Source organism: Miniopterus natalensis, chromosome 18, assembly GCF_054644295.1.
Source record: "Miniopterus natalensis isolate mMinNat1 chromosome 18, mMinNat1.hap1, whole genome shotgun sequence".
NCBI lineage: Eukaryota > Metazoa > Chordata > Mammalia > Chiroptera > Miniopteridae > Miniopterus > Miniopterus natalensis.
Genome location: NC_142098.1, coordinates 38,015,641 through 38,038,064, shown reverse-complemented (window position 1 = coordinate 38,038,064; position 22,424 = coordinate 38,015,641). Strand labels below are relative to the sequence as shown.

The 22,424-nt window shown below is 55.2% G+C and overlaps 1 protein-coding gene, 1 long non-coding RNA gene and 1 other non-coding gene across 4 annotated transcripts; all 3 read right to left on the bottom strand.

The window, feature by feature from the left end:
- Nucleotides 1-5,001: 5,001 nt before the first annotated feature.
- LOC107540043 (uncharacterized) lies at nucleotides 5,002-8,040 on the bottom strand. Of its 2 annotated transcripts, XR_001603466.2 has the most exons (5): nucleotides 7,721-7,778; nucleotides 7,572-7,625; nucleotides 7,318-7,392; nucleotides 7,120-7,217; nucleotides 5,002-5,366 (listed from the first exon to the last, which is right to left on the bottom strand). It is a non-coding gene; the product is annotated as an uncharacterized LOC107540043 (long non-coding RNA). The 2 variants fall into 2 exon arrangements; XR_015716036.1 differs by having other exon boundaries at nucleotides 7,572-8,040.
- A 6,127-nt stretch (nucleotides 8,041-14,167) lies between these two features.
- NOP53 (NOP53 ribosome biogenesis factor) lies at nucleotides 14,168-22,136 on the bottom strand. The gene is made up of 13 exons (XM_016216739.2): nucleotides 21,895-22,136; nucleotides 21,375-21,439; nucleotides 21,037-21,145; nucleotides 20,129-20,328; nucleotides 19,719-19,789; nucleotides 18,526-18,621; nucleotides 18,174-18,278; nucleotides 17,851-18,084; nucleotides 17,209-17,384; nucleotides 16,937-17,003; nucleotides 16,089-16,165; nucleotides 15,944-16,000; nucleotides 14,168-15,707 (listed from the first exon to the last, which is right to left on the bottom strand). Exons 1-13 carry the CDS (start codon nucleotides 22,116-22,118, stop codon nucleotides 15,701-15,703), a joined length of 1,488 nt encoding a protein of 495 aa, XP_016072225.2. The 5' UTR covers nucleotides 22,119-22,136; the 3' UTR covers nucleotides 14,168-15,700.
- Nucleotides 16,777-16,891, bottom strand: LOC148091078 (small nucleolar RNA SNORD23). Its single transcript, XR_015716091.1, has one exon. It is a non-coding gene; the product is annotated as a small nucleolar RNA SNORD23 (small nucleolar RNA).
- Nucleotides 22,137-22,424: the final 288 nt, after the last annotated feature.

Genomic DNA, 22,424 nt, shown 5'->3' with positions numbered 1-22,424 from the left:
GCCACCCCAGGGAGAGGTGTGAGGCGGGCCCTTCTCACCCGAGCAGCCTCACACCTGGGCAGAGGTGGGTGCTGGAAGCGTCTCCCCTCTGACACTTGCTCCCTGTCCCCTCTCTCCCCAGGTGTGGTTCAAGAACCGCAGGGCCAAAGTCGCTAGGCTGCTGGGCCTGCCCAGGCGGCAGGGCCCTGGAGCCGGCGGGGCGCCCCTGGGCCCCGGAGCCTGCGCGCCCGCGCCTGCGCCTGCGCCCGCCGGCCCTGTGCGCCCGCAGGAGCGCGCGTTCCCGGAGGAGGCAGGGCTCCCCGAGGACCTTGTGTTCCCCGAGGACTTTATGTGTCCCGAGGAGCCAGTGTTCTCCTCCGGCCCCGTGTGCTCCGAGGGCCCAGGTTTCTGCAGCCCCGCTGTGCCCAGGCCCTTCGCAGTCTTCCCAGAGGCAGAACCCAGCGTCTCCAGCCACAGCCAGGCCTGCTGGGACCCTGAGCAGGGCGCCCAGGGCTTGGTCCCCACGGCTCCGGCTCCAGCTCAGGCTCCAGCTCCAGCGGCGGCCCCAGTCCAGCCTCAGGGCTCCTACGCCTCAAATTTCTCGCCAGACCCTGTTGTGACCCCGGAATCTACAGAGCTGCGCTCATCCCAGGACCCCTTGGAGGGACCCTCCTGCTCCTCCACGTCTGGGTACCAAGAAGGAGAAAACTTTGTGGATAAAGACGACGTGGGCCTCTGGATGTTACTGGATCTATAAGGGATTGTGTCCCCGCAAAGCCCTGCAGATCCCGCGGCCACCACTAGCGCGGTGCGCCCTCGCCGGTGCGGGAAGCAGTAGTCATCGGATCTTGGCAGCGGGTCACTCTTATGCAGCGTGAACGCCCCTCGGTTTATCCAACTCCGGGGGTGGTGGCATTTACTGTGTTCCTGTGAGGCCACCACGTGTCGTGCTGCTCTGATGTCCACGCAGCGTTATTCGGGGCGCACGTGACTTTTCTGCGGGTCCTCAGGCCTAGGAGCAGACTTGCTGCTCCCGGTGGATGATCCTTTTCAGTGCTGCCCCCGAACTTTCGAAAGGACCTAGAGCAGCCCCACTGCCCCGCTCCTCCTGTCAGCGTCCTCGAGGACATTTAGGACTGTGACATCTTTCAGTGTTTGCAGATCTGCTGGCTTGTGGCTTTGTTGTGGGTTTCATCTTTATTTCCCTGGCCATGGAGAATTTAAGCCCTTGTCAGGGCTTAATTGGACACTAATACTCATGAGGTGTCCTCTTTTTAACTCGTTTTTCATTTATTTGTGTTGATTATATTTCTTGGCAATGAATGTTACATTTTTCCCATTTGTATATTTTATAAATAGAATTTCTTGATTTTAATGTCTATTTCTCAATACCTGTTATATTATGTTTGTCATTTTCATCAGTGGCAAACTCATGCTGCAAAACATAATAAATTTATTAATAAATTAAAAATGAGTTTGACAATATGTTTCATTTTCAAATTGACATAAAAGTTTATAAATGCCATGTTCACTGTCTACTTTCCTCGTTGCAAGGTGGTCTTTAAAACATCTGGAACTTTTTGTGTAGGATGTGAGGTAGGGGTTCAGTTTTGGGTGTTTTGTGTGGTGTGTTTTTCTCATGGATTTCCAACTGTCAGTTTATGGAGGGGCTGGGAATTTGTCATAAGCGAAGGGTTTAACCACATACCAAAAGTCTACAAGACACACACAAGAAATAAAAAGAATTCAAACATAACACTACAGGAGTCACCAACATACAGGAAAAGAGAGCAATAGAATAAAAAAGAAACAGGACTATAAAAACAATCAGAAAACAATAAAATGGCAATAACTACATAACTAGCAACGATTGCTTTAAATGTAAATTGATTAAGTGCACCAATTAAAAGGCAAATGGATAAAGAAGGTGTGGCACATATTACTGGGCCATAAAAAAGAATGAAATCTTGCCTTAGCTGGTCCTCGAGGCTAAGTGATTAGAGCATCGGCTCGCATACTAAAGGGTCTCTCCCTTCCCAGGTTATCTGAAATCAATTTTTTAAAAAGAATTATAAATAAATTAATTAAGGAGTAAATAATAAGTAAAGGGTCCATTAACATATGGCTTGGTATCACAAAGTCTGTACTTTGGGTCCATGGTCTCTATGAAATTGACTAACGACATGCTCCCTGTCCCGTCTCCAACTTCCTCTGCTGCCCCCTTGTGGCCGCCCTGGCCCTGGGTCTTCCACAGCTGGTTCTCTGACCCTGTCGTGGTCCCACTTAGCAAATGCTCCAATCCTCTTAGGCCCCGCCAGCCTCAGCAAAATATAGGGAGAATTAGTAGGGATTTGGAGGGATATGTGACAGGCTGTTGTTGAGGGGTGAGCGCAACTGCAGGATGTTTGAGACCCCTCCTGCTTATCAAGAGACTCAGATAAAAATGTGCACAGGAAAACACACGGAGACCCCACCAGGAGACAGGGGCTGAGAGTGAGAGTGAGAGTGAGAGAGAGAGAGAGAGAGAGAGAGAGAGAGAGACTGAGGGGCAGAGAGAGGGGACACAGAGGGGTAGACAGAAGGGGAGACACAGAAGGGGAGAGGAGAGATGGGGGGATAGGAAGAAGGGGAAACTGAAGCATCGGAATTTCTTGATCTCAAAATCAAAACAGGCAGGGTGGCCCCAGCATGGGTGACTCCCCATGTGGCAGCAGCTGTCCCATGTGTTCTAATATCCTTACAAAATGTCCCTTAAGGCCAGAAGCCTAATCCCTTGCCTGCAGGAGGTCCCACCAAACACCAGAGCGTCCAAGTGCTTTTCTGAGAAGACTGTCAGCATGAGCTGAGCAGGATGCAGGTGCCCAGCTGGAGAGCAGAGCCCCTCACCCCTCTGCCCTGGAGAGCTGGGAGCCCATCTGCTTCTGGGATTATTCGGAGAGGAACATGTAGACAGCTGGACATCCACGGACTGTGGGTAACCACCCCACTTTCTCCACGCACGTGTGTGAATTACCTGGAGCGTGTTGTGTCGTTTACATGCTCAGCATAGAGCCTAAGTGACTTTGATTACATTGCTGAGCTGAGGACCTCAAGGTTCTTAATAAATGTCCTTGAAGTTTGAAATTTTTATTTAAAAAAGTAGGAGGAGCTGCCTGGCATGAGGCGCCGCGAAGTGGAGTCGCTGAGGGGTTGAGCTAAGGGGACTCGGCCTTTCCGCTGGCGGGAGGGAAGTGAGGAAAAGCAGGGAGGCACGAACAGCAGTTCCTGAGTCGGGAAGGGAAGATGCCTCGGTGCTGCGGACTCTGCGGGCAGGAGCGGCGGGTCACGCTGCGGACTCCGCGGGCAGGAGCGGCGGGTCACGCTGCGGACTCCGCGGGCAGGAGCGGCGGGTGGGCACTGCGCTTGCCTCCTCCCACGGCCACAGCAGTATTACAGCAGAACCGTAGGACAAGCACCCTGGAGAAGCGTGTGAAACTGGTTGAACAGAACTCCTGTCACTAAGGGCCCTGGCTGTGTGCCTTGACTGGAGCGTCCACTACGCCAAGGTTGTGGGTTCAATCCCCAGTCAGGACATACACAAGAATTAACTAATGAATGCATCACTAAGTGGAACAAGTCAGTGTTTCTCTCCCCACCCACCCCCCACACCCCTGGAAATCAAGTTTTTCTTAATGTAGGGAAAAAAAAGGACTTGGGAAGGTTATCTTGGCCACATAAGTCCCCCAAAGGGCAAAGGGTCCCAAAGGCATTGAGGGCAAAATCTCCCATTTTGCGCTTGTCCCTGGCCATGCCCGACGCCAGCCTAGGGTGGCCTTCATTCCCCCGCCCTCATTCCCCTGGTTCTTCCCACCAAATCTTCACCCAGAGAGGTGAGGTCACTTGTCTGAGGTCCCACGGCCAGCAAGGAGTTAAAGAATTTGAGATGTATTTTTCTAACTTGTTTTTTTGAAAAGCGTAAGGTCACCAAGCAAAAGATGGTGACTCATTTAACTAAATCTCAGTGACCGTGATTCCATGGAGATGCACTGGGACCCCACGTGACTTCCTGGTGATGGGAGTTGACCCCAGACGGTGCAGTTCACAAGTTGGCCACATAGTGCTGCTGTTGGAAAAGAATTCACTGTGTCCCTGTTCTGGGCAAATTCTCTTAGCTTGAAGGTGTGAATTGTCCTGGTTAAATCAAAATAGGATCATGGCACTTTCTTTTTCTCCTCCATGCATAAGGTAAAGTTAAAATAAAAAATGGTGGTAGATATTTCTAGGGCTCTCCTCCCTTCCTGAACATAGGATTTTATAGAAGTAAAATTTCATGTTTTAGTAATTTAGACTTTTTCAGGACCAGGTGGGTACATATAAGATATAAATGGCCCCCAGTGAAAGGACTCACCAGCCCAGCTGGAGGCAGCAAGACACCCTCCCATACTCTCCTTGGGAGCAGTGTCATTATAGGACAAATTAACCACCCCGCAAGGCCTTCAAATTCACATATTGAAGTCCCAACTGCCAAGAACCCAGAATGTGTCTGTCTGGAGATAGGGTCTTTAAAAAGGTAATTAAAATGAAGCCATTAAAGTGGGCCCTTTTCCAATGTGACTGGTGTCTTACAAGAGGAAATGTGGACACACACTGGTCACCAGGGTGCATATGCAGAGGTCATGTGAGGACACAGCGAAGTGACCATCTGCAAGACAGGCAGAGGCCTCAGAATGCCAGCGGGCCAACACCTTGACCTCAGCCTTCCAGCCTCAGGACAGAGAAGGAAATGGCTGCTGTTTGGGCTGCCAAGTCTGTGGGGTGTTGCCATGGCAACCCTGGCAAACTAACACTAGTGCTGAGACACTTTGGGCCACTGGCAACTTATTTGGACAAATGACATGGAGGTCAGAGTCTCGTTTAAATTCCTATCACAGCTGCTTCACCTCAAAGCTATAAAATGCTTATTAGCAAGGCGCTGGCTCTGGGGTCTGCTTTCCTGAAACAGAGACGGAAGGGGGGCGTTTCCAGGAGTAAAATAGACACACGTGCACACATTCAATATTTAATGAACTGTGAACCGTTGCAAACACAACTGAAACCTGAGACTCTCACACCCGGTTCCCTCTCTAGGCTCCTCCTTGAGAAGGAAGCCTGGAGCGGGACCACCCCAAACACCAGGGGGAGACAGGGAAACGTGGGGGAATGCAGGGAGGGAGATGGTGAAAGGGGAGGCAGTGTGCAAAGCTAGATTCCAGGGAGGCACAAACACACACACACACACAGGTAGACCAGGGCTTCGATCCCCGCCCAGCAGCCGCAGAACATCAGGGAGAGACCCGGCGTCCAGGAGACATTTCAGTCCATCCCATCATGAAGCGTCTGCCGGGAGAGGCTGGGCCAAGGTCACTGGACTGTGCAGAGAAGAGGAGGGGAGGGGTCAGCTTGCAGGGAGAGAGGCCGGGTTGGGACCCACAGTAAGGGAAGATCAGTAAGAGGGAGACGGGAAAATGCAACCCAGGGAGAAAATGAGGCATGAGGAAGCGGCCGACGCGAGGGAAAACCCTAAGCCACCGGGCAACGCGGGCCCAGGCTTCATTCTCATCTGAGTGTATCCTGAGAAACTCTGAGGAGGGAAGTTGATGGGTGGCCCCCAGCAGACTTACAGAAAGACAGACACACTTCCCCAGCCCTGAGGTAAGATCAATTTCCAGGCAAAAGGGAAAACATCACAACAAAACTAATTTCTTTGACCCCGCCCCCCAACCAGCCCACTCCCTTCAGACAGCTTCACCAGTCACCAACTGATTAGGTAGGGCTCACCCTGCCCAAAGACAGGCCAACAGGGAGTCACCTCAGAATGTCCTGCCTGGTGTCTTGCTTTACCTGGGGCCTGGGATTATACCAGCTCACGTGTGCCCCAAGCTAGCAGCTCAACTTCTGGAGGGGCTGGAGACTAAGCTCAGCCATGCAGACACTCCTCTATGGCTCTATGACTGACCCCCAAGGATCAGGTGACCTTCCCTGGCTGGCAGTACTCTGTGCCTGTAGTCACACCACTGCGGGGAGGACTGTGTGTGGCCCGCCGGACTTCACTTCACTCGGAGCTCCCGCCTGATTTCCAGGCCCCGGGCCCATGCGCCAGACTTCACTGACTTCAATCTCTGTCACTTCCCTGTCATGGTCCCTAACCAGGGGTCTAACAGTCTTACTGAGTTCTGTGGGTCCTTCTAGCAAACCGCCAAGCCTGAGACTGGTCTTGGGGACCCCTGAAATGGCACTCACAAACCATGCAAACCACTCCTGTCCTCTCGCTGCCCTTTCTTTGCGTCAATCCCATTTTTGCCTGTTGGCTGACAGCAGCCACTGTGGGCCTCTCTAGAAGCCAAGTAAACCTCAGGCTGATGTAAGTGAACACCTTAAAGTTACTGACAGTTTGGAAGAGGCAAATGGTGCGATTACACAACAGGATGGGCTCCGTTCCAGTCATGAAGTATTCAAGTCTCACGTGGTGGCAGCCCCATCCCTCCCTCCTAACAACAGCCCCCATTTATTCAGCTCCTGCAGCTTTGAAACTACAGTTCTCAATTGTTTTTAAATCGGGGAGGCTCACTTCATTTCAGACCCACACAAGGCATCACAGTAACTGAAATCTGCGTGTGCACATTCACACTGACCATGACCTCACTCTGTCCCAGCAGAGACTCTAAGAAACAGAACTGGAGCTGAAAGCATCTGGGAACCAGCTTTCTGGCGTAAAGTACGCTGGGGGCAGGAGCCAGAGTCCACGGTGGACTGGGGTAGGATGCTCTGTTCTAGACACGGGTGGAGCATGGCACGCAAGTTTGGAGGATGGTAGAAAGTGCCTCTGGGCTCTCGAGGGTGGAGCCAGAACTTGGTTCTGGGCTGGGCTAGAGGCCTGTGCCAAGTTCTAGGACAGGTTGGGGTTGGGGCTCAGCAGGAACATATTGCCTTGAAAATTGGAAATGAAGCTCAGATGGTGATGAGAGACAGGTCTACGGCCCCGAGAACAGTATGGAAATGGCTACTTGTCCTGGAATGTACAGTACTGGGTTGGGGGTACTTAGGCTGGGGGTCCATTAGGAACTAGGCATCAACTCCAGGCACCAGGAGCCAACTCCGGTTTAGGAGCTGAGATGCTCTCACCTCGGCCTTCATGGCCCACTGGCCTGAGCCAAGGCGGCTTTGATGGCGGCCACCAGCTTCAGAAACTTGCTCTCCGTGTCCACGTAGCCATCGCCTCCCTGGGGGTGGAAGGAAGAGGGGAGAGATGAGCTGGGACCAAGACACTAAGCCCAGCCCCAACCCCCCCCCCCCCAAAGGAGGCAGGACAGATGGACATACCTTCTTTGAGTGAACCAACTTCCCTGCTACCATCACTTCAAAGAACCCGGTAACCTGGGGAGTCCCCTCGCCGCACTGGGGAGAGAGAGATATAGGAGGAGCTGAGATGCCCTCTTGGGGACACCCGCCCCTTCCCAGGGAATGGAGAACATGGGTGAAGGGCGCGGCTGCCCCATACCACCCCACTGACGTCCAGGGCTGAGGGACAGAGTGTGTGACCCCTGTTCGAGCTCTTCCCCATCCCCAGGACTCACGATGTCCAGGCGTCCGGGGAACTCATCTTCTAACTTCTTCTTGAGCTGAAGATACTATGGGGGTGGGGTGACAATGGGGTCAACAGGGGCCATGCCACCTAGCCCTCCCCCATCCTCCCAGGATGCCTCTTGCTCAGCCAGACGCTTACCTTGGGCTTGTAACCTCATGCACCACTGGTGGGAGAGTCCGAGAGAGTGGGGACCAGGGAGAGAGGGACACCGTGGGAATCCAGGGAGAGGGGAGGGGGGCCAGGAAGAAATGAAGGACACATGTTAAAACCCAGGAGGGGACAGACATCCTCAAGAGAAAGACAGACAGAGTAAGGGAGTGAGTAGCACAGAGACGGGGAGGCAGGGACACAGGAGGGAGGAAGACAACCAAAGAAACCCGACACAGAGCAAGGAAGACAAGAGGCAGAAAGTGGGGCGCAGAAAGGGAGAGGCGGCAAGGAGACCACAAGCATGAGGAGGAAGAGGGGGAGGGAGAGAAGAGGACTGGGTTAGGATGAGAACTGCAGGAACACCCTGCCCCCTCCCAGTCCACCCCCACACCGCCTCCTGCAGCCCTGGAGGCTCTGAGGGGCCCCCAAGGCCCCCCCAGTCCTGAGGAGGAAATCTGACGCCTCCCCAGCCCCCACTGCCGGCTATTTCGGGCCCGGAGTCAGCGCGCGGAGCCCTCACGCGGAGAAAGCGCCCAGCCCCGCGGGCCACTCCTGCGGGGCATCAGCCCGAACGCGCCCAACACCGACGCGGGGACAGGACCACGCCCTCCCCTCTACAGACGGGGACGCCGAGGCCAGAAAAGGCCCTCCCATTGCGCTCATTCCTTTTCCAAACCCACGCCAGCCTTCTAGAAGCTTCTCAACTCCCCGTCCCCGCCCTACGATTGTTCACGGCGCTGGGGGAGGGGACGCCTAAGCGCTGACGGGGGCGCCTCTCCCGTTACCAATCTGACAGCCCCCCCCGCACCCCAAACTGACTCCCAGAGTCGGGGGGGGGGGGTTCAAGTGGCCACCGTATCGCAGGTCTGCCTTCCGTAACCTGAGGCGTCTAGAAGGTCGCCGACGGGGCTGGGGTCGAGGCCCTCTGGCCTCCGCCCACCCCACCCACACGGTCCCCGCTCCCGCGGAGGGTCCCTACGGTCCTGCCCCGACGCCCCCATGCCCAGCTCCTCTGGGACGGAGACTGGGCCCGGCTGGGGTCTCTAGCGTCGCGCTCACCAATAAATGACTCGGACGGCCACCGCCATGGCTCGGGACCGCAGCATCGGCGCCGCACGACACCAACCGACCCGCGGCGGACTCGGGTCTGCGCCGCAGGGAGCCGGCCGGGGACCGACCTCCGCGCTCCCTGGCGCGAACCAACGCCGGGGGGGGTCGGAGGGGAGAAGTGCCCGCGGCAGGGGACCAGGGGCCCCTAGGCCCGCAGCCCTGAGCCCCTCGCCGGAGCCTCCCGCCGCTGCCCCTGGTGGGCCAGGGAGCGTCCCCACAGGGGCAGTCCCCGGAGAAGCCCTCCGGGTCCCCCACCCCCCGACCCCCTCCGGGCCTGAATGGTACGGCCTGGGGGGCGGGGCTGCGACCAACCGCTGCTGGTTGGAAACGAAATTGCCGAGGGCGGTCGGAGCGCTGAGGACCGTGGCTGCGTCACAGCGGGGGGCGGGGGGGGGCTGTTTTTAAAATTTATTGACCTTTAGTGCGAGAGAGAGGAAGAGGGAGAGACAGAGAGAAACACTGATGTTGATCCGCTGCCCCCTGCAGGCCCCCACCAGGGATCTAGCCCGAAACCCGGACATGCACCCTGATCGGGAATTGAACCGGTGCACAGAAGGACGCCCAACCAACCGAGCGCACGGCCACGCCTGTTACAATATTCTTTATAACTATGTGTATGTACGCATATGATCTTTATGTATGTAACATAATATAATATACATGGTATATAATCTTTATTGATTTCAGAGAGAGGGAGAGAGAGAGGGAAACTTCAGTGATGAAAGTCTTTGGTCGACTGCCTCCTGCAGGCCCTGGCCTGGGGATGGAGCCTGCAACCCGGGCATGTGCCCTGACCGGGAATCGAACCCTGATCGCCTCGATCCTGGGTCGATGCTCGACTGCTGAGCCACGCCCGGCTGGCTGTTTCAATATTCTTGATATAGAAATGTGTCTGTTCTTTGAGCTCGTCTGAACTGGTTGTAACACCTTACTTTTAACACTTTGACTTTTACATCTGTATGGATTATTATTTTCTCCCCAAAATTATTTTGTAATAATACAAGCTAGGTCAGTATCCGCTCTGGGCTCTCATAGCACTGCCCCAGCCACTCTGGTCCTCACAGGTATGCTGCCCCCACTAGAAAATAGTAAGCATTGTTGAGTTGCTTCTGTCAACGATTATCAATGTCACCATCATTAATTTCCACAAAGACCATCTTTAAAAAAACATGCCGTGTATCTGAATGTTCACAAACATTCAAAACAATTGAAGCCTGCGAAACCGGCTGTGAAACAGGAAAGGAACTAAGCCATTTGTTAGCACCAGGAGGACGTTATCTTCCTCTCCGCGCGATAGCCCTTCTCTTTCTAGGAAATGCCAGGCACTTCCAATGCCACAGAGCTGGGGGGTGGAGGTGGGGTTCATTTCCTCCCAGACTGGCTCTCCACTGATAAGAAGCCGATTTGCATCCTTAAAGGGGAAGGCATGTTTCTCATAGAAAAGTGGGGCCTGTGGGCTCTTCTTCCACTGGGGGCAGATTTGCCCAAAGTCCCCCGCCCCCCTCCCCCCTAGTCCCGGTGAGGCCTCTTCTGTTTACACGGTGCACACTGTGCCACTGACACAGTGCCTACCTGTGTTGGTGGCAGAAACTTGGTGCGACCTATTCTGGTGAATATGGCACCTGAAAGAGCCAGGGCAAGTGTCTGGGTGTGAGCTACACTGAGGAACACGGTACCTGCAGGAGCTTGGGGGCATTCAGTGGTACTGGTGACATGGGGCGTTTGCTCAAATGTCACCTCCTCATGCCTTTCCAGACCCCCCCTTTTTTTATTTAATTTACTTTTGCTTATACAGTAAAGCACACAAATGTTAAGTGTGCAGATTGGTGAATTTTTTTTTAATGTATTTTTATTGATTTCAGAGAGAGGGGGAGAGGGAGAGAGAGAAATGTCAATGATGAGTCATTGGTCAGCTTCCCCACTGGGGATGGAGCCCGAAACCTGGGCATGTGCCCTGACCAGGAGTCGAACCGGGATATCCTGGATCATACGTCAATGCTCAACTGCTGAGCCACGCTGGCCAAGCTGGTTGGTTTCATTTTTAAAGAGCGTCACTGGAGAGGAACCAGAGGGACCAAGACCCAGACAAGTCCGCCCCCAGCATGGTCTGGAAGGTGTAAACCATCTGCTCCTTAATGTCCTTGGTTAGGGAAGATAAAACCTTGTGATTTGTTAGCTGGCCTTGTTTGGCCTTGTTTAATTATTTTGTTTGTTTCCCTCATTCCACTTGTCCAGGAATCTCCCTAGCTCCTTACTCTCCTGCCTCAGTTGGATAAATGGATGGGTGGGTGGGTGGACGGGCCTACACATGGATTGATAAACAGGTCCACTGAGGAATGAGTGGAGTGGAATGATGCCTGCTGGTCCTTAGGGGTTCTGAGTAAGATCGCAGCCTGTCAATGGGAGAAGGAACAGGTTAGGGGGGTGGGAGAGTCAGGGGTGCTGCTAGCCACCCTTGCCTACAGCCAAGTGACAAAGATTTGGAGTGCAACCTTCTACACACCTTCTGGCCAGGCCCCACTGTGATCTACACACGCCCCTAAGGAGAGGGACCCCTGTCCGTCCTATCCTCCCACTGATCCTCACCACTTAGTACCTCTCACCTCTCCAGGTGCAGCACCCGCCCACCCCCATTCTCCCGCTCCGCCAGGCCTGAGTGGAGGCGGTTTGTAACCCTTGTGAACATATTAATCATCTCCTTAGCAGGACCTTTAAGCCCCAACCCACAGCCCCCAGAACCCCCAGAAGCCCTCTGGGTGAGCCTAGAGAGGTGTCTCCTTGGATCTGCACCCATTCCAGTCCAACTTTTATCCAGCCTGCTGCAGTGTGGCCCTTTGAGGGGTCCTGAGTAAGGGGGTTAGGGTCGTGCAGGAACCTCCAGGCCGGTTTGGCATGGGCTCTCAGCGCCCTCTGGCGGCCACTGTCTCTCACCTGTATCACTTCACCTTGAACTTGGGGGATTCTGCATTTGACCGTCCACAAAGGGACACTCAGAGAGAAAGGGACCTTAATATGCATGCAGGGCCACAGGTGGCGCCATGAGACCACTCCTGGCATGGTCACCAGGGGGTCCCTGCCCTGGTTTGCCCCATTCCACTCCGGTCTTGGGGGGGGCACGGTTCACAGAAATCTATCCCCTGACCCAACTTCCTGACCACCCTTCCTCCCCCCTGGAGGTACTTCTAGCCTTACGGGGTGGGGATGGTGGCTGGAGTGGGGGTGGTTCATCTGCCACCCTGGTCCCCTCTCTCCACCTCTGGCCGCTTCAGCTGTAGATACCCCACTTGTCCAAGCCCATTTCTTACTGTCCTACATTTGGACTGTTTCTCTTTCTGACCTTCCAAATAGCACAGCTGCAGACATCTTTGCATCGAGGAATCTCTGTCCACATTTTGAGTTCCTATTTTTATTTTATTTTAAAATATATCTCTATTGATTTCAGAGAGAGGAAAGGAGAGGGAGAGAGAGCTAGAAACATCAATGATGAGTCATTGATCGGCTGCAGCCCGCAACCCGGGCATGTGCCCCGACCGGGAATCGAACCCCGATCGCCTGGATCCTAGGTTGACGCTTAACCGCTGAGCCACGCCCGGCCAGGCGAGTTCCTATTTTTAAAAAAGTTTTCTCCATGCAACTGATCAATGTTTCTCACATTGTTTCTCTCCCTCTCCCTTCCTCCCTCTCTCAAATCAAATTAAAAAACAAAAACAAAACCAAAAAAAACTATGTAAAAAAAAAAGTTTCTCCATTATAGAAAAGTTGGAAATGCTGGAAAAAGTCACAGGAAGGAGAAATCGGCCCCTGTAATCCCCCCACCCAGAGACCTTGGGCAGGGGGTCAGGTTGATGAGCGCCAGCACCAAAGGTGCCAGATCCTGTTTGCTTCTCCCACAAAGCATCAGAACACAAGCATGCGCCCCACCCCTGGGTTAGTGGCCGAAGAGTCCGAGTCCCTGGAGTGGCCAGGTCTGCCCGAGTCCATTACCACATTTCCTTCCATTCTACACAGTGCTCAGCTGGACCTGCCTCTGTTATGCTTTTACCCAAATTTCCGGCCATTTCCTTAGGGCACGTTCCCAAGAGTGCAATCAGTGAGCCAAAGGTAAAGTCTTTGTGAGGGGTCTTTGGCACAGATTGCAAGTTTCCATGTTTTTGTGTGTTTTTTTTTAAGCCATTTTTGTTTTGTTCCTGACATTGTTTTGATAGCGAACCTTCATCTAGGGCTTACTCTGTGACAGGCCATTCTAAGCACTTTCATATGCAGACTCAGTCCTTGTGATGAACCACAGTGAGGTGGGTGCTATCATGATGTCCAAAGGTCAGATGGGACCCTGAAGCACAGAGATGGTGAGTAACTTTCACTGGGTCACACAGCTGATATGCAATAGAACTGGGATTTGAAATTGGGAGGCTGGCTCCCAAATCCGTGCTCTTAATTCTAGCTGCTGCCTACAGATGACCTCCATCCTTTAATAGTCCAATTGTGCTCATCCTGTGGTCTAGATCACCCAACTGGTGGGTGGTCCTTTCCATTAGTTTTATATCAGAGGCAGCTCCAGATTTTGTGGTGCCTGAAGCTCTCTAGTTTGGGGGACCTGCTTTAGGAAAAGATAAATTCAAAAGGAGGCATAGGGCCTTGAAAGGAACCAGCGCAGGCAGGTAAGTGGCTGGAACTTAAGCTCCATTAGCACCTCACTAAACCCCAACGCGCCTTTCACCCTATAATTAGGAATATTTTCAAACAGTAGAGTCGAGCTTTCCATACCACCCCTCACACACATCTAGATCCTACCATTCTCATTTCATCACACTTGGGTTCTGGCGCACCTGGGTACCTGTCCATCCACCAGCCATTTTTTGCACTTCAAAGAACGGTGCAGGCATCAGTACATCTCCGAGTGGTTTTTTTTGGCTGTAAAATTCAGATGTGAAATGTAACTGATGTGCAATTAAACACCCACGTACCTTTGCCACAGAGCCCATTTCTGCACGCATGGGAACGGGCACATCTCCCCAGGCCATAACGTGGCGTGAATTTCCTGTGGACTCCGCCTAATGACTAGGCTGCAGAATTTGCCCTTGAGTAGCTGTGACCACTTCATCTCATCCACGGAAGACGGATGTGCTGATGGCCACCTCTGGACATTAAGAGTTTCCTCTCCTCTTCCAGCAGTTTCCTCCAGACTCATTCCCCAGGATGGGTTTACCAGGTCAGAGGCCGGGGCTCAAGGATCTTTAGCAGATACCAAGTGGCTTTCATTTTCACCTCAACCTACCATCCTGCCTCTCCCCCTCCCTACATCTACACCCCCGCCTCCAAAGCCACTTTCCTTGTACAACATTCCTTTTTATTTTTAAGACAGAAGAGGATGTGAGGGGAGGCTCTGACATTAGTCTCTCCCTTCATCTATGTCTTTTATAAATTGCTTGCTCTATTTTTACAAATATCTTGATCTGGAAAAATCTTTCCAAATGGCCTCAAAAAAAAAAAAAAAAGGAATAAGGTTAACAGAAAACTGAGAACACAGAACACTTCTGACAGAAGATACCCTATACAAAGTCAAAAGGAATAGCCCAGGAGAAATATTTGTAATACATATGACAGACTTCAGCCACTACAAATAAATAAGAAAATGACAAACTGCCCAGGAAGGAAATGGTCAAAAGGTTTAAATGCCCCCAGAAGAGGAAATTGTCAGTGATCCTCTGAAGAGATGACAGAGCTCACTGGCAACCAGGCACAAGAGTAAACAGAGCAGGATCGTAGAGCAGGGAAGCCCCAGGAAACCAGCGCGCTGTGGGTGGCTGGAGGGTAAGAATCAGCACAGCCCACAGAGAGCAACCGGGCGACTCCATCCAATGGCCCCTTGGCACTGTCCCTTCAGCCGAGGCTCACTTCCAGGCTCCTGTCCTATGGACACGGGGAATGGAACATGTACAGCTGTTCCAGCGCCACCAGGAGCAATGCGGGCAAGTGAGAGGACGACACACTCGAGCAGCGGAAGCCTCCGCAGCTGAGGAACGAGCGAGGAAGGCCCCGCAGACTCCAGTTCTCTACACGCAGTAAAAAGCAAGTGAGGAGCCGCGTGCAGTGTGGTTCTGCCCAAGACACAGGAAAGTGCCCAAGACACAGGAAAGTAAAGTCATTTTATTTCCACATGGGCGAGAATGTTTTCAATAGCGGCACATGGGACATAATGGCATCCCTCACTCCAAACTGCAGTGACAGCCACCTCTGCAGAGAGAGAGGGTTCGCATGGAAGGCAGAGGGCAGGGATGACAGCCATGGGTTTTTGGTATCTTTATGCACCATATCAATGACTAACAGTGATAACAGTCTTCATTAATTACAGAATTAAGGTTTCAAAAAACATTAAATAGGTGTGTATGGGGGGGGACACCCCCTTTGATGTCCTTCACTTCCTCATCTTTAAAATGGGGTGAGTCTGGCCCTCAATGGGGTGGCTGTGAGGGCTCATGAGTCTCCATCTGCCTGACAGCACAGCAGGCACTCAGCAAACGTTGGTTGCTGCCACTCTCAATGTCACAGGGCTGTCATCAAGGCATGCCTCTCATTGCCTGGGCAGAGAGCAGTGGTCCCCCCAGAAGGTCTCCTCTCAGACCTCCTTCACACTGGGGAATGGCTGCCCACCTGGACCCTGAGGGATGGGCCCTCTACCACATCCTGGGGTCTCACCAGGCTTTGGTGGAGATGGTTCTGGAACCTACATCCTTATGTGCTAGAGGGGGATGGGAAGAGAGAAGCTGCCCACAGCAGGGGACAAGTAACACACAAGGCCCTAAATGTTGGTCTGAAGGTGGTTTATTGAAGGGTGAGGGCTCTGGCATCCAGCATCAGCTACAACCTGGGGACAGAGGAGGGGATGAGGGTGGCTGAGGGCAGTGGAATCTACTTTCTCACCCACTTGACATCCCCTTCTGTTTGGGCCCTTCCCTTTCCCTTTGGGGATCCTCCTGCCCCAATTCTGGGTTCAGGTGCATCTGGTGGGCTGACCCTCAACCACTGGCCACAGTTACCGGGTATGAGATGGGCCTGGGGGCCAAGTGAATGCCAGCAGGAAGGAGAAGGGGTGTCACTCACTGGATCTCTCGGAACGCCCGCTTCTCCACAAGCTTCACTTTGTACTTGCGCTTGAACCTGGAGAAGGAAACAGAGAGCAGTGGGTGACAGGCACGCCCACCAGGCACAGGCAGGCTCCAGCCTCCCCCACGGCAGTGGCCCTCACTTGGCTCTCTCCCGGGGCTCGATCATGTTTCTCCTCTGGAAGCTCTTGAACCGGTCACGGAGGATGTTGCCCTCAGGCTGTGGGACACAGAGGAGGTGTCAGTGGGCACCTGGCAAGAGACCCGAGGGCCTGACCTCTTCGTGGGGGTCCAGCCAGGGCTCCAGTGCAGGCTCAGTCCCCTGCAGTCTTCCTGACAGCAAAGACCCCTGGCTCGCCTTGGGTACCAGGGGCTCAGCTGGCCCTGAGCTCGTGGAGTGCTGGGTACCGACCCACGGCGGCCTCTGAGCTGGGTTTGGAGGAATCACAGGAAGGCGCTGAAGTGGAGGAGGGCGTGGAGGCAGAGGGAGCAGCGGGGCAACACCAGGGGTCAGGGAAGGGGGCACAGGGGGCCCACTAGTGAAGCACAGGAGCTGCAGCCCAAGGCAGGCCAGACCGCGCAGGGTCCCTGGCTGGGTAAGAAACTGGGCTTCCTCCCGGGGCACTGGGGAGCCATGAAAGGTTCGAACTGGGGGAGGGACAAGATCCATTTTGAGCTTTAGGATGAGCCCTCTGGGACTGGAGAGGGCAAGGGCAGGAGAACAGGGGCTACAATAGGACCTGGCTGGGAGGAAGGTCTTCTGAGGGTCAAGGTTCAAACCATCACATCACCCAACCCCTCACCCCTGGGAACCACAATCTCAGGACCCTGTGCCCTCAGCCCCCAGGCATCAATCAGCCCAACTGGCCCAGCCTGGGGGCAGCCAAGGTGTCGCCCACAGCCCCTGGGGGGCACGGGGAGCAAGGATGGGTGTCATCACTGGGCACAGGCTCTCCCCTACAGAACTTCACCAACCTGGGTGGGCAAGTACCTTCAAGGTCCGGAGTGAGTCGGACAGCTCTGAGCTGAGCTGCACGTCGATGTCAGGGGCCTGATACCTGGAGAACAGGACAGGGCATACAGGGGGCCGGGATCAGGGCACAGTCCCAAGCCAAATCTTGGGGGAGAGTGGGCTGGGCAGTGGGCCTTTGAGGACATGGGGCTTTGGGGAAGACATGGTCTTGCAGGAAGGACCAGGCTGAGCGCAGGCAGGTACCAGGACCCCTCCCGGCCTTCCCCAGGAGCGCCCAACCCGGGCCTCACTTAAGCCGCCCCAGCCTGCGGGGCTTGTTGGCCTCAGCCAGCCGCTGTGCCTGCCGTCGTTCCTTCCGTCGTGCCAGCTCCGTCAGCCGCTGCGCCACCTGGGCCTTGATCCCACGCAGCCTGAACAGCTCCTGGTGCCGCAGCCGGGCAGCCCGCACAGCAGCCTGTTGTACCCGCTGCAGGAACATTTGGAGTCAGGGCTCAGCGCAGCACTACCGGCCCTGCAGGACCCGGTATCTTCCAATGCGACCTCCCACAGGATTTCTTTCCTGGCCACCTGAGCTCAAGTCATAGCAGGCCAGCTGCTCTAGTGTCTTCACAGCTGTGGTTTCCAAAAACAAACCTCCTCACCATTCAACCCCAGTCCCCTGAATGGGCAGCAGGACCTGGACCTAGCCTGTTCCCCACTATATACCCTGAACCCAAAGGGGTGCCTGGAGGGCCCTGGAAAATCTATCTCACTCAGCTGGCAGAGCAGCTACGAGGATCCCAAACAGCAAAAAAAGCAGGCTACAGGGACCAGAGAAGATAGGCTGCTGGGATCAGAGAAGGCAGGCTGCGGACATGATAGAAAGCTGGGTGAAGACAGAAAAAATCAGGCTGCGGGAGCAGGGAAAGCAGACCTGAGCCCACAGTGCTCACCAGCATCCGGGCAGCCTTTTCCCGCCGACGTTGCTGCTCCGTCTTCTTCCCCACAGTGGTCAGGTGGGCAGGTATGGCTGAGGCCTTGCCTCCTCCGGCCTGATCGTCTCCGGCCTGGTCGTCTCCAGCCTGGTCTTGGGCCACCTCGGGTCCCTTGTCCTGGCCCTCGCCCGGCTCCCCCTCCCCATCTGACTCTTCTCGAAGCCCCTGGCACATCTCCTCAAATGTAGACTCCTGGGGGAGAGGGAGGGTGTCAGTGGACAGGGAAGGTGTCAGGGGCCAAACGAGGGGAAGGAGGAGAGGGTGGGCAGGTGTGGGTTCACCTGGGTGGCAGCCTGCTCTGTGGTGGGCAGGGCCAGCTGCCGCTCCAGCTTCTCTGCCTCTTTCTGCCGCTGTAGTTCAACCTCGTGGGCTTCCCACAGCAGGGCCTGGGAGGGGGCAGGGGTGGTGTAAGGACCAAACCTCTGGGTTCCCCCTTCCCAGCTCCACCTATTCTCGGTTGTCACTGTCTGGGAAAAAGTCTGTCTCTTCCATTAGGCTGTGAGCCCCAGGAGGACAGGCCTGGGACTAACTTGGTCACTGCTGAGTCCCCAGCTCCCAGTGGGCATGGAGAAAATACCAGGCAAGAGAATGCCAACCCAGTCAGCAGGTACTGATGGAGAGAGGGCTATGTACCTGGTGGTCCTCAAAGGATGGGTTGTAGGAAGCTCCAGAAGGTGTCACCTCCACAGCAGGCACCTGGGACGGCTTGGTATGAAGACGCGGCGGCCGCTGGACAAAAACCAAAGGAGGGTAAAACCTAGGAGCCCCAGGACTCATGTTCTCATGAGCTCCAGGGCTTGGACTCCAGGCTCGGGAGTGGAAAATGCTTGGCGCTGCCACAGCCTCCAAGCTAGGAGGTGCTGTGGGATCCAGTGTCCGGGACATCTGGTACCCCCGGAAGCGGTATCCCCAGGGCCAGCAACCTCCCTGCAGGCAGGGGCTCTGCCCACCTCTCCTGAGTCCCTGTGACCCCTATGGGTGGGGGTGAGTGACACTTGTAAAAACACGTGGTCCAGCAAGCCTTGACTTTAGTCACCGCAGCCTGTCACTCTGAAACTCGCAGCAGTGTCTGTCAGAGCAGCACATGGTCAACAAAGACTCATAGTGCAGCGCTCCCACTACCCTCTGTGAGAAACACAATTCCTAGATCCACCCATACCCTCTGCATCTTTTTTAAAAAACTGATCTTAGAAGGGAGAGCCAGAGAGAGAAACACCAATTTGTTGCCTCCCACACACACCCGACTGGGGATCGAACCTGCAACCTAAGTATGTGCCCCTGACCAGGAATCGAACCCGCCACCTTTCAGTATACAGAACAACATTCCAACACAGCTACCGGGCCAGGGCCCTCTTCACCTTAACAAGACCCGGTGATGTGAATGCTCGCTCAGGGCTGAGCAGCACCCTCAACAGCACCTCCACTTGGGGACTTTCCTCAACCCTGCGCATCCAGCCTCCCCAGCAGAAGCCCAGGGGTCAACGTGGACACCCCTGCCCTCGTCCCCCCTCCACCTCAACCCACCAGCCTTCTCCCCACCGTCCCCACCTTGCAGACTCCTCCTCCTCGCTGGTCCTGCCATTCCCTGGCCCGCAAGCTCCCCCAGGTCCCTGACCCATTAGTACCATCTTCTCTGCAGCAAGGGTTTCCCTGACCTTCCCTAAAGCACCCTGCTCTCTCCCTTCCAGGCAACAACTCGCCACACATCGCAAGATGGGCGGGCTCTGAGACCTGAGCTCTATGGCCCAAATTCAGAGCTGTCCCTCGGCTCCCGGCCCCTCCTCTGACCTGGGACCTCCCAGGACGCCACTCGGACGCAGGCTCACCTTCACACCCTTCTTCTTGGTCTGCTCCAGGAAGAATGTGTCCTGGCCAGCCAACGGCCGCTCCAGAGGGTCTGTGGAGCAGTGAGGGCAGATGCTGGGGGCTGTCCCATGTGGGCAATCACCGTGGCCCTCACCGACCCCTCTCCTTTCCACAAAGATGGCTCTGAAGCACGGGCGAGGGAAGAACCGACTCTCAGACCTCAAGCTCCAGAAGGCAGGAGAGCCCCCTGGCTGAGGGGCAGGAGCCGGCCCTCAGGAAAGCCCAGCACAAAAGGGAGAAGAGCGCCACCTGGAGATGCCTGACTCTGCTAAAGATCTTCAGAACACCTGCAGGGCGCCCCTTAGATAACACGCACAGCTGTGTGTGGCGGCAGCCCTGCCCTACCCAAGGTGACAGCAGGGGCACTCACTATCTTTGGCCCAGAGATCGTAGAAGGGCCGCTCCACAGTGTCCTGGGGCCCGGGCTTGGCTTTGGCCACAGGAGGGCTGAGGAGTCGGGCCTGCGCCCTGCGGACCTCTCGGGGCAGCTCGCCCTGCTTTGCCAACTTCTCCCATAACTGCTCCTTCCGCTTGAGTTTCTTGGCGTTGGGTACCTGATGAGCGAGGATGCTGGGGAGGGGAGAAGCCACACAGGTGAGGTGGGTGAGATAAAGGCCTGGGAAGGGCCCGGATCCTCCAGTCGGGCTCCCACCCCTGCTTGCCCCCCAATCACTCCTCCAGCAGCCCCTACACCAAGCACCCTCCAAAAGGCCAGCTTCCTCCTAGCTCCTCCCATTCCTCATTGTCCCGCAGCTTTAGGGAACATCTCCCCCGGCCTGTCTCCAGCCCAGGCCTCTCTGAACTGGAAACCCAACAAAATAACACCTCTGGGACCCTCACCCTGGATGTCTCCCAGGTACCTCACACACCACACAACACTGACCTCAACATTGCCCCCAAAGCCACTCCTCCTGCCATATTCCCATCTCAGGGCCTGTTCTACCCACCCCTTTCTTCAGGGGTCAGACACTAAGTCCTGCCTGAGCCACCTCCTAGCTCCCACCGAATCCCTCCTCTCCATCCCCAGAGTCCCTGGGCATGTGGAGGCCCCATCCTCGCCTGCTCAGCCACAACACCCTGGCCCCTGCCTCACTCCCTCCAACCCATTCCCCAAAGCCCAAACCTGACCCCATCCCTGGCCTCCAAGCAACCCTCACCTTTCTCCTTCCCTCCCCAGCAATTCCTTTAGGGCCAGGAAATGAGAGGGAGCCACTGCAGAGAGGGCAGAAGGCCCACATCCGGTGGGAAAGAAGGGTCCGAGGGTTGTGGGACACTCACTCTTTGGGGGCAGGGATCTTGGATGTGTTCTCTAAAATGAGATCCACCCGAAGCGGTTTCTTGGGGAGCAGTGACCTCTTCTGGCCTTTGGTCCTCTTCTTGTTCAGCTCTGGAAGGGACAGAAAGAAGAGGAATCAGGGCCTTGAGCCTCCTCGTGTCCCAAAACCAACTCCCCACCCACTATTTCGGTTCCATAGGGCTGAGCCCCAGCACAGACTTGGGGGTCCCAGGCTGACACCAGGCTAAGGAAGCCATGTTATCAACACTGATACACTCAGAAGCTGAGATGGGCTAGACGACCAATCATTGCCTTGCAACACCACAAAGCCCTTCCTCACCTCCACCCTTGGAGCCAGTGTCCACGAAGAAGAGTTTTTCATCGGGGGCCTCCGATACCAAGCCACTGGGAGATGGAAACACAGAATGTCAGCCACACATGCTGGGGAGGGGGCAAGATGTTGCAGGAGGAGTAGGTTTAACCTCGAAGGCAGGGCCCAGCTCCCCTCTTATGCTCAAGATCCTCTTGCTGGCATGGGGCCCCTCCAGCCTACGCCTTCTCCCGTCAGTTGACGGAACTTAATACTTCAAGTTCACTACGCTAGGATGGGTGCAAGGAACACATGGACATGATAAAATTACAGTGCCCCTTTACCTGAGTTCTAGTTTAACTGGGAATCCTGTGTTTGGTAACCTTACCAAGTGCCCCAGCCACCCACCCAGAAAACCCAGCCCTTGCCCTCGGCTTCCCCAGGGGTACGCGGGATGGAAGCGCTCAGCGCCCAGGACATCCCCCGCACGCTCGCCCTCACCCAACCGCACAAAACGCGGCCCAGCTGCCGGAAGTCCCGCCCCACGTACCCGCTCGTGCGCTCCTGCAGCCGCACGTCCTCTAGGAATTGATCAACTTCCAGCCCCAGCGGCTCCTCAGCGAGCCGCCGCCAGCCCCGTTTCTTATTCTTCGGGCCTCGCCGCCGCCGCCTCAACGCTGGGTCCACCGAAGTGGGCCGCAGCCCCAGGAAGCCCGAATCCATCTCGCTTTTCGAGCGGAGCTTGCCGCTACCGCCGCTGCTTCCCACCGCCATCTTGTTAAAGGAAGAATCCAGCCGCCGGAAGCGGAAATCCTGTTTTGGGCATGCGCGCGCAGACCTCCCGCTCACGCCCGGAACCCGCAGAGGTGGCCGCCATCTTGGTAAACTGCCTAGAGCGGGCAAGACGCGCGGAAGCAGCCATCTTGAGGAAGGGCAAGTGGCTCCTCCCTCCTGTGCGGATCCCCCGTCCGCCGCGGGTTTTAGGTACTTGGCTCTCGCCCTAGCCAAACATCTTTCCCAACCGCCCAGGAATATTTTTAAAAATGAGTATTATTTTTAAAAATAGTTTTCTTATAAAAG

Coding starts and splice junctions, on each gene's coding strand:
- NOP53 (XM_016216739.2), bottom strand. CDS start 22,118: ATGGCGGTGGGAAGCAGCGGCGGTAGCGGCAAGCTCCGCTCGAAAAGC. Junction 16,166..16,936: donor ACTCACTCCGGACCTTGAAG/GTACTTGCCCAC, acceptor TGTGTCCCACAG/CCTGAGGGCAACATCCTCCG. Junction 16,001..16,088: donor GAGCCCCGGGAGAGAGCCAA/GTGAGGGCCACT, acceptor TTCCTTCTCCAG/GTTCAAGCGCAAGTACAAAG.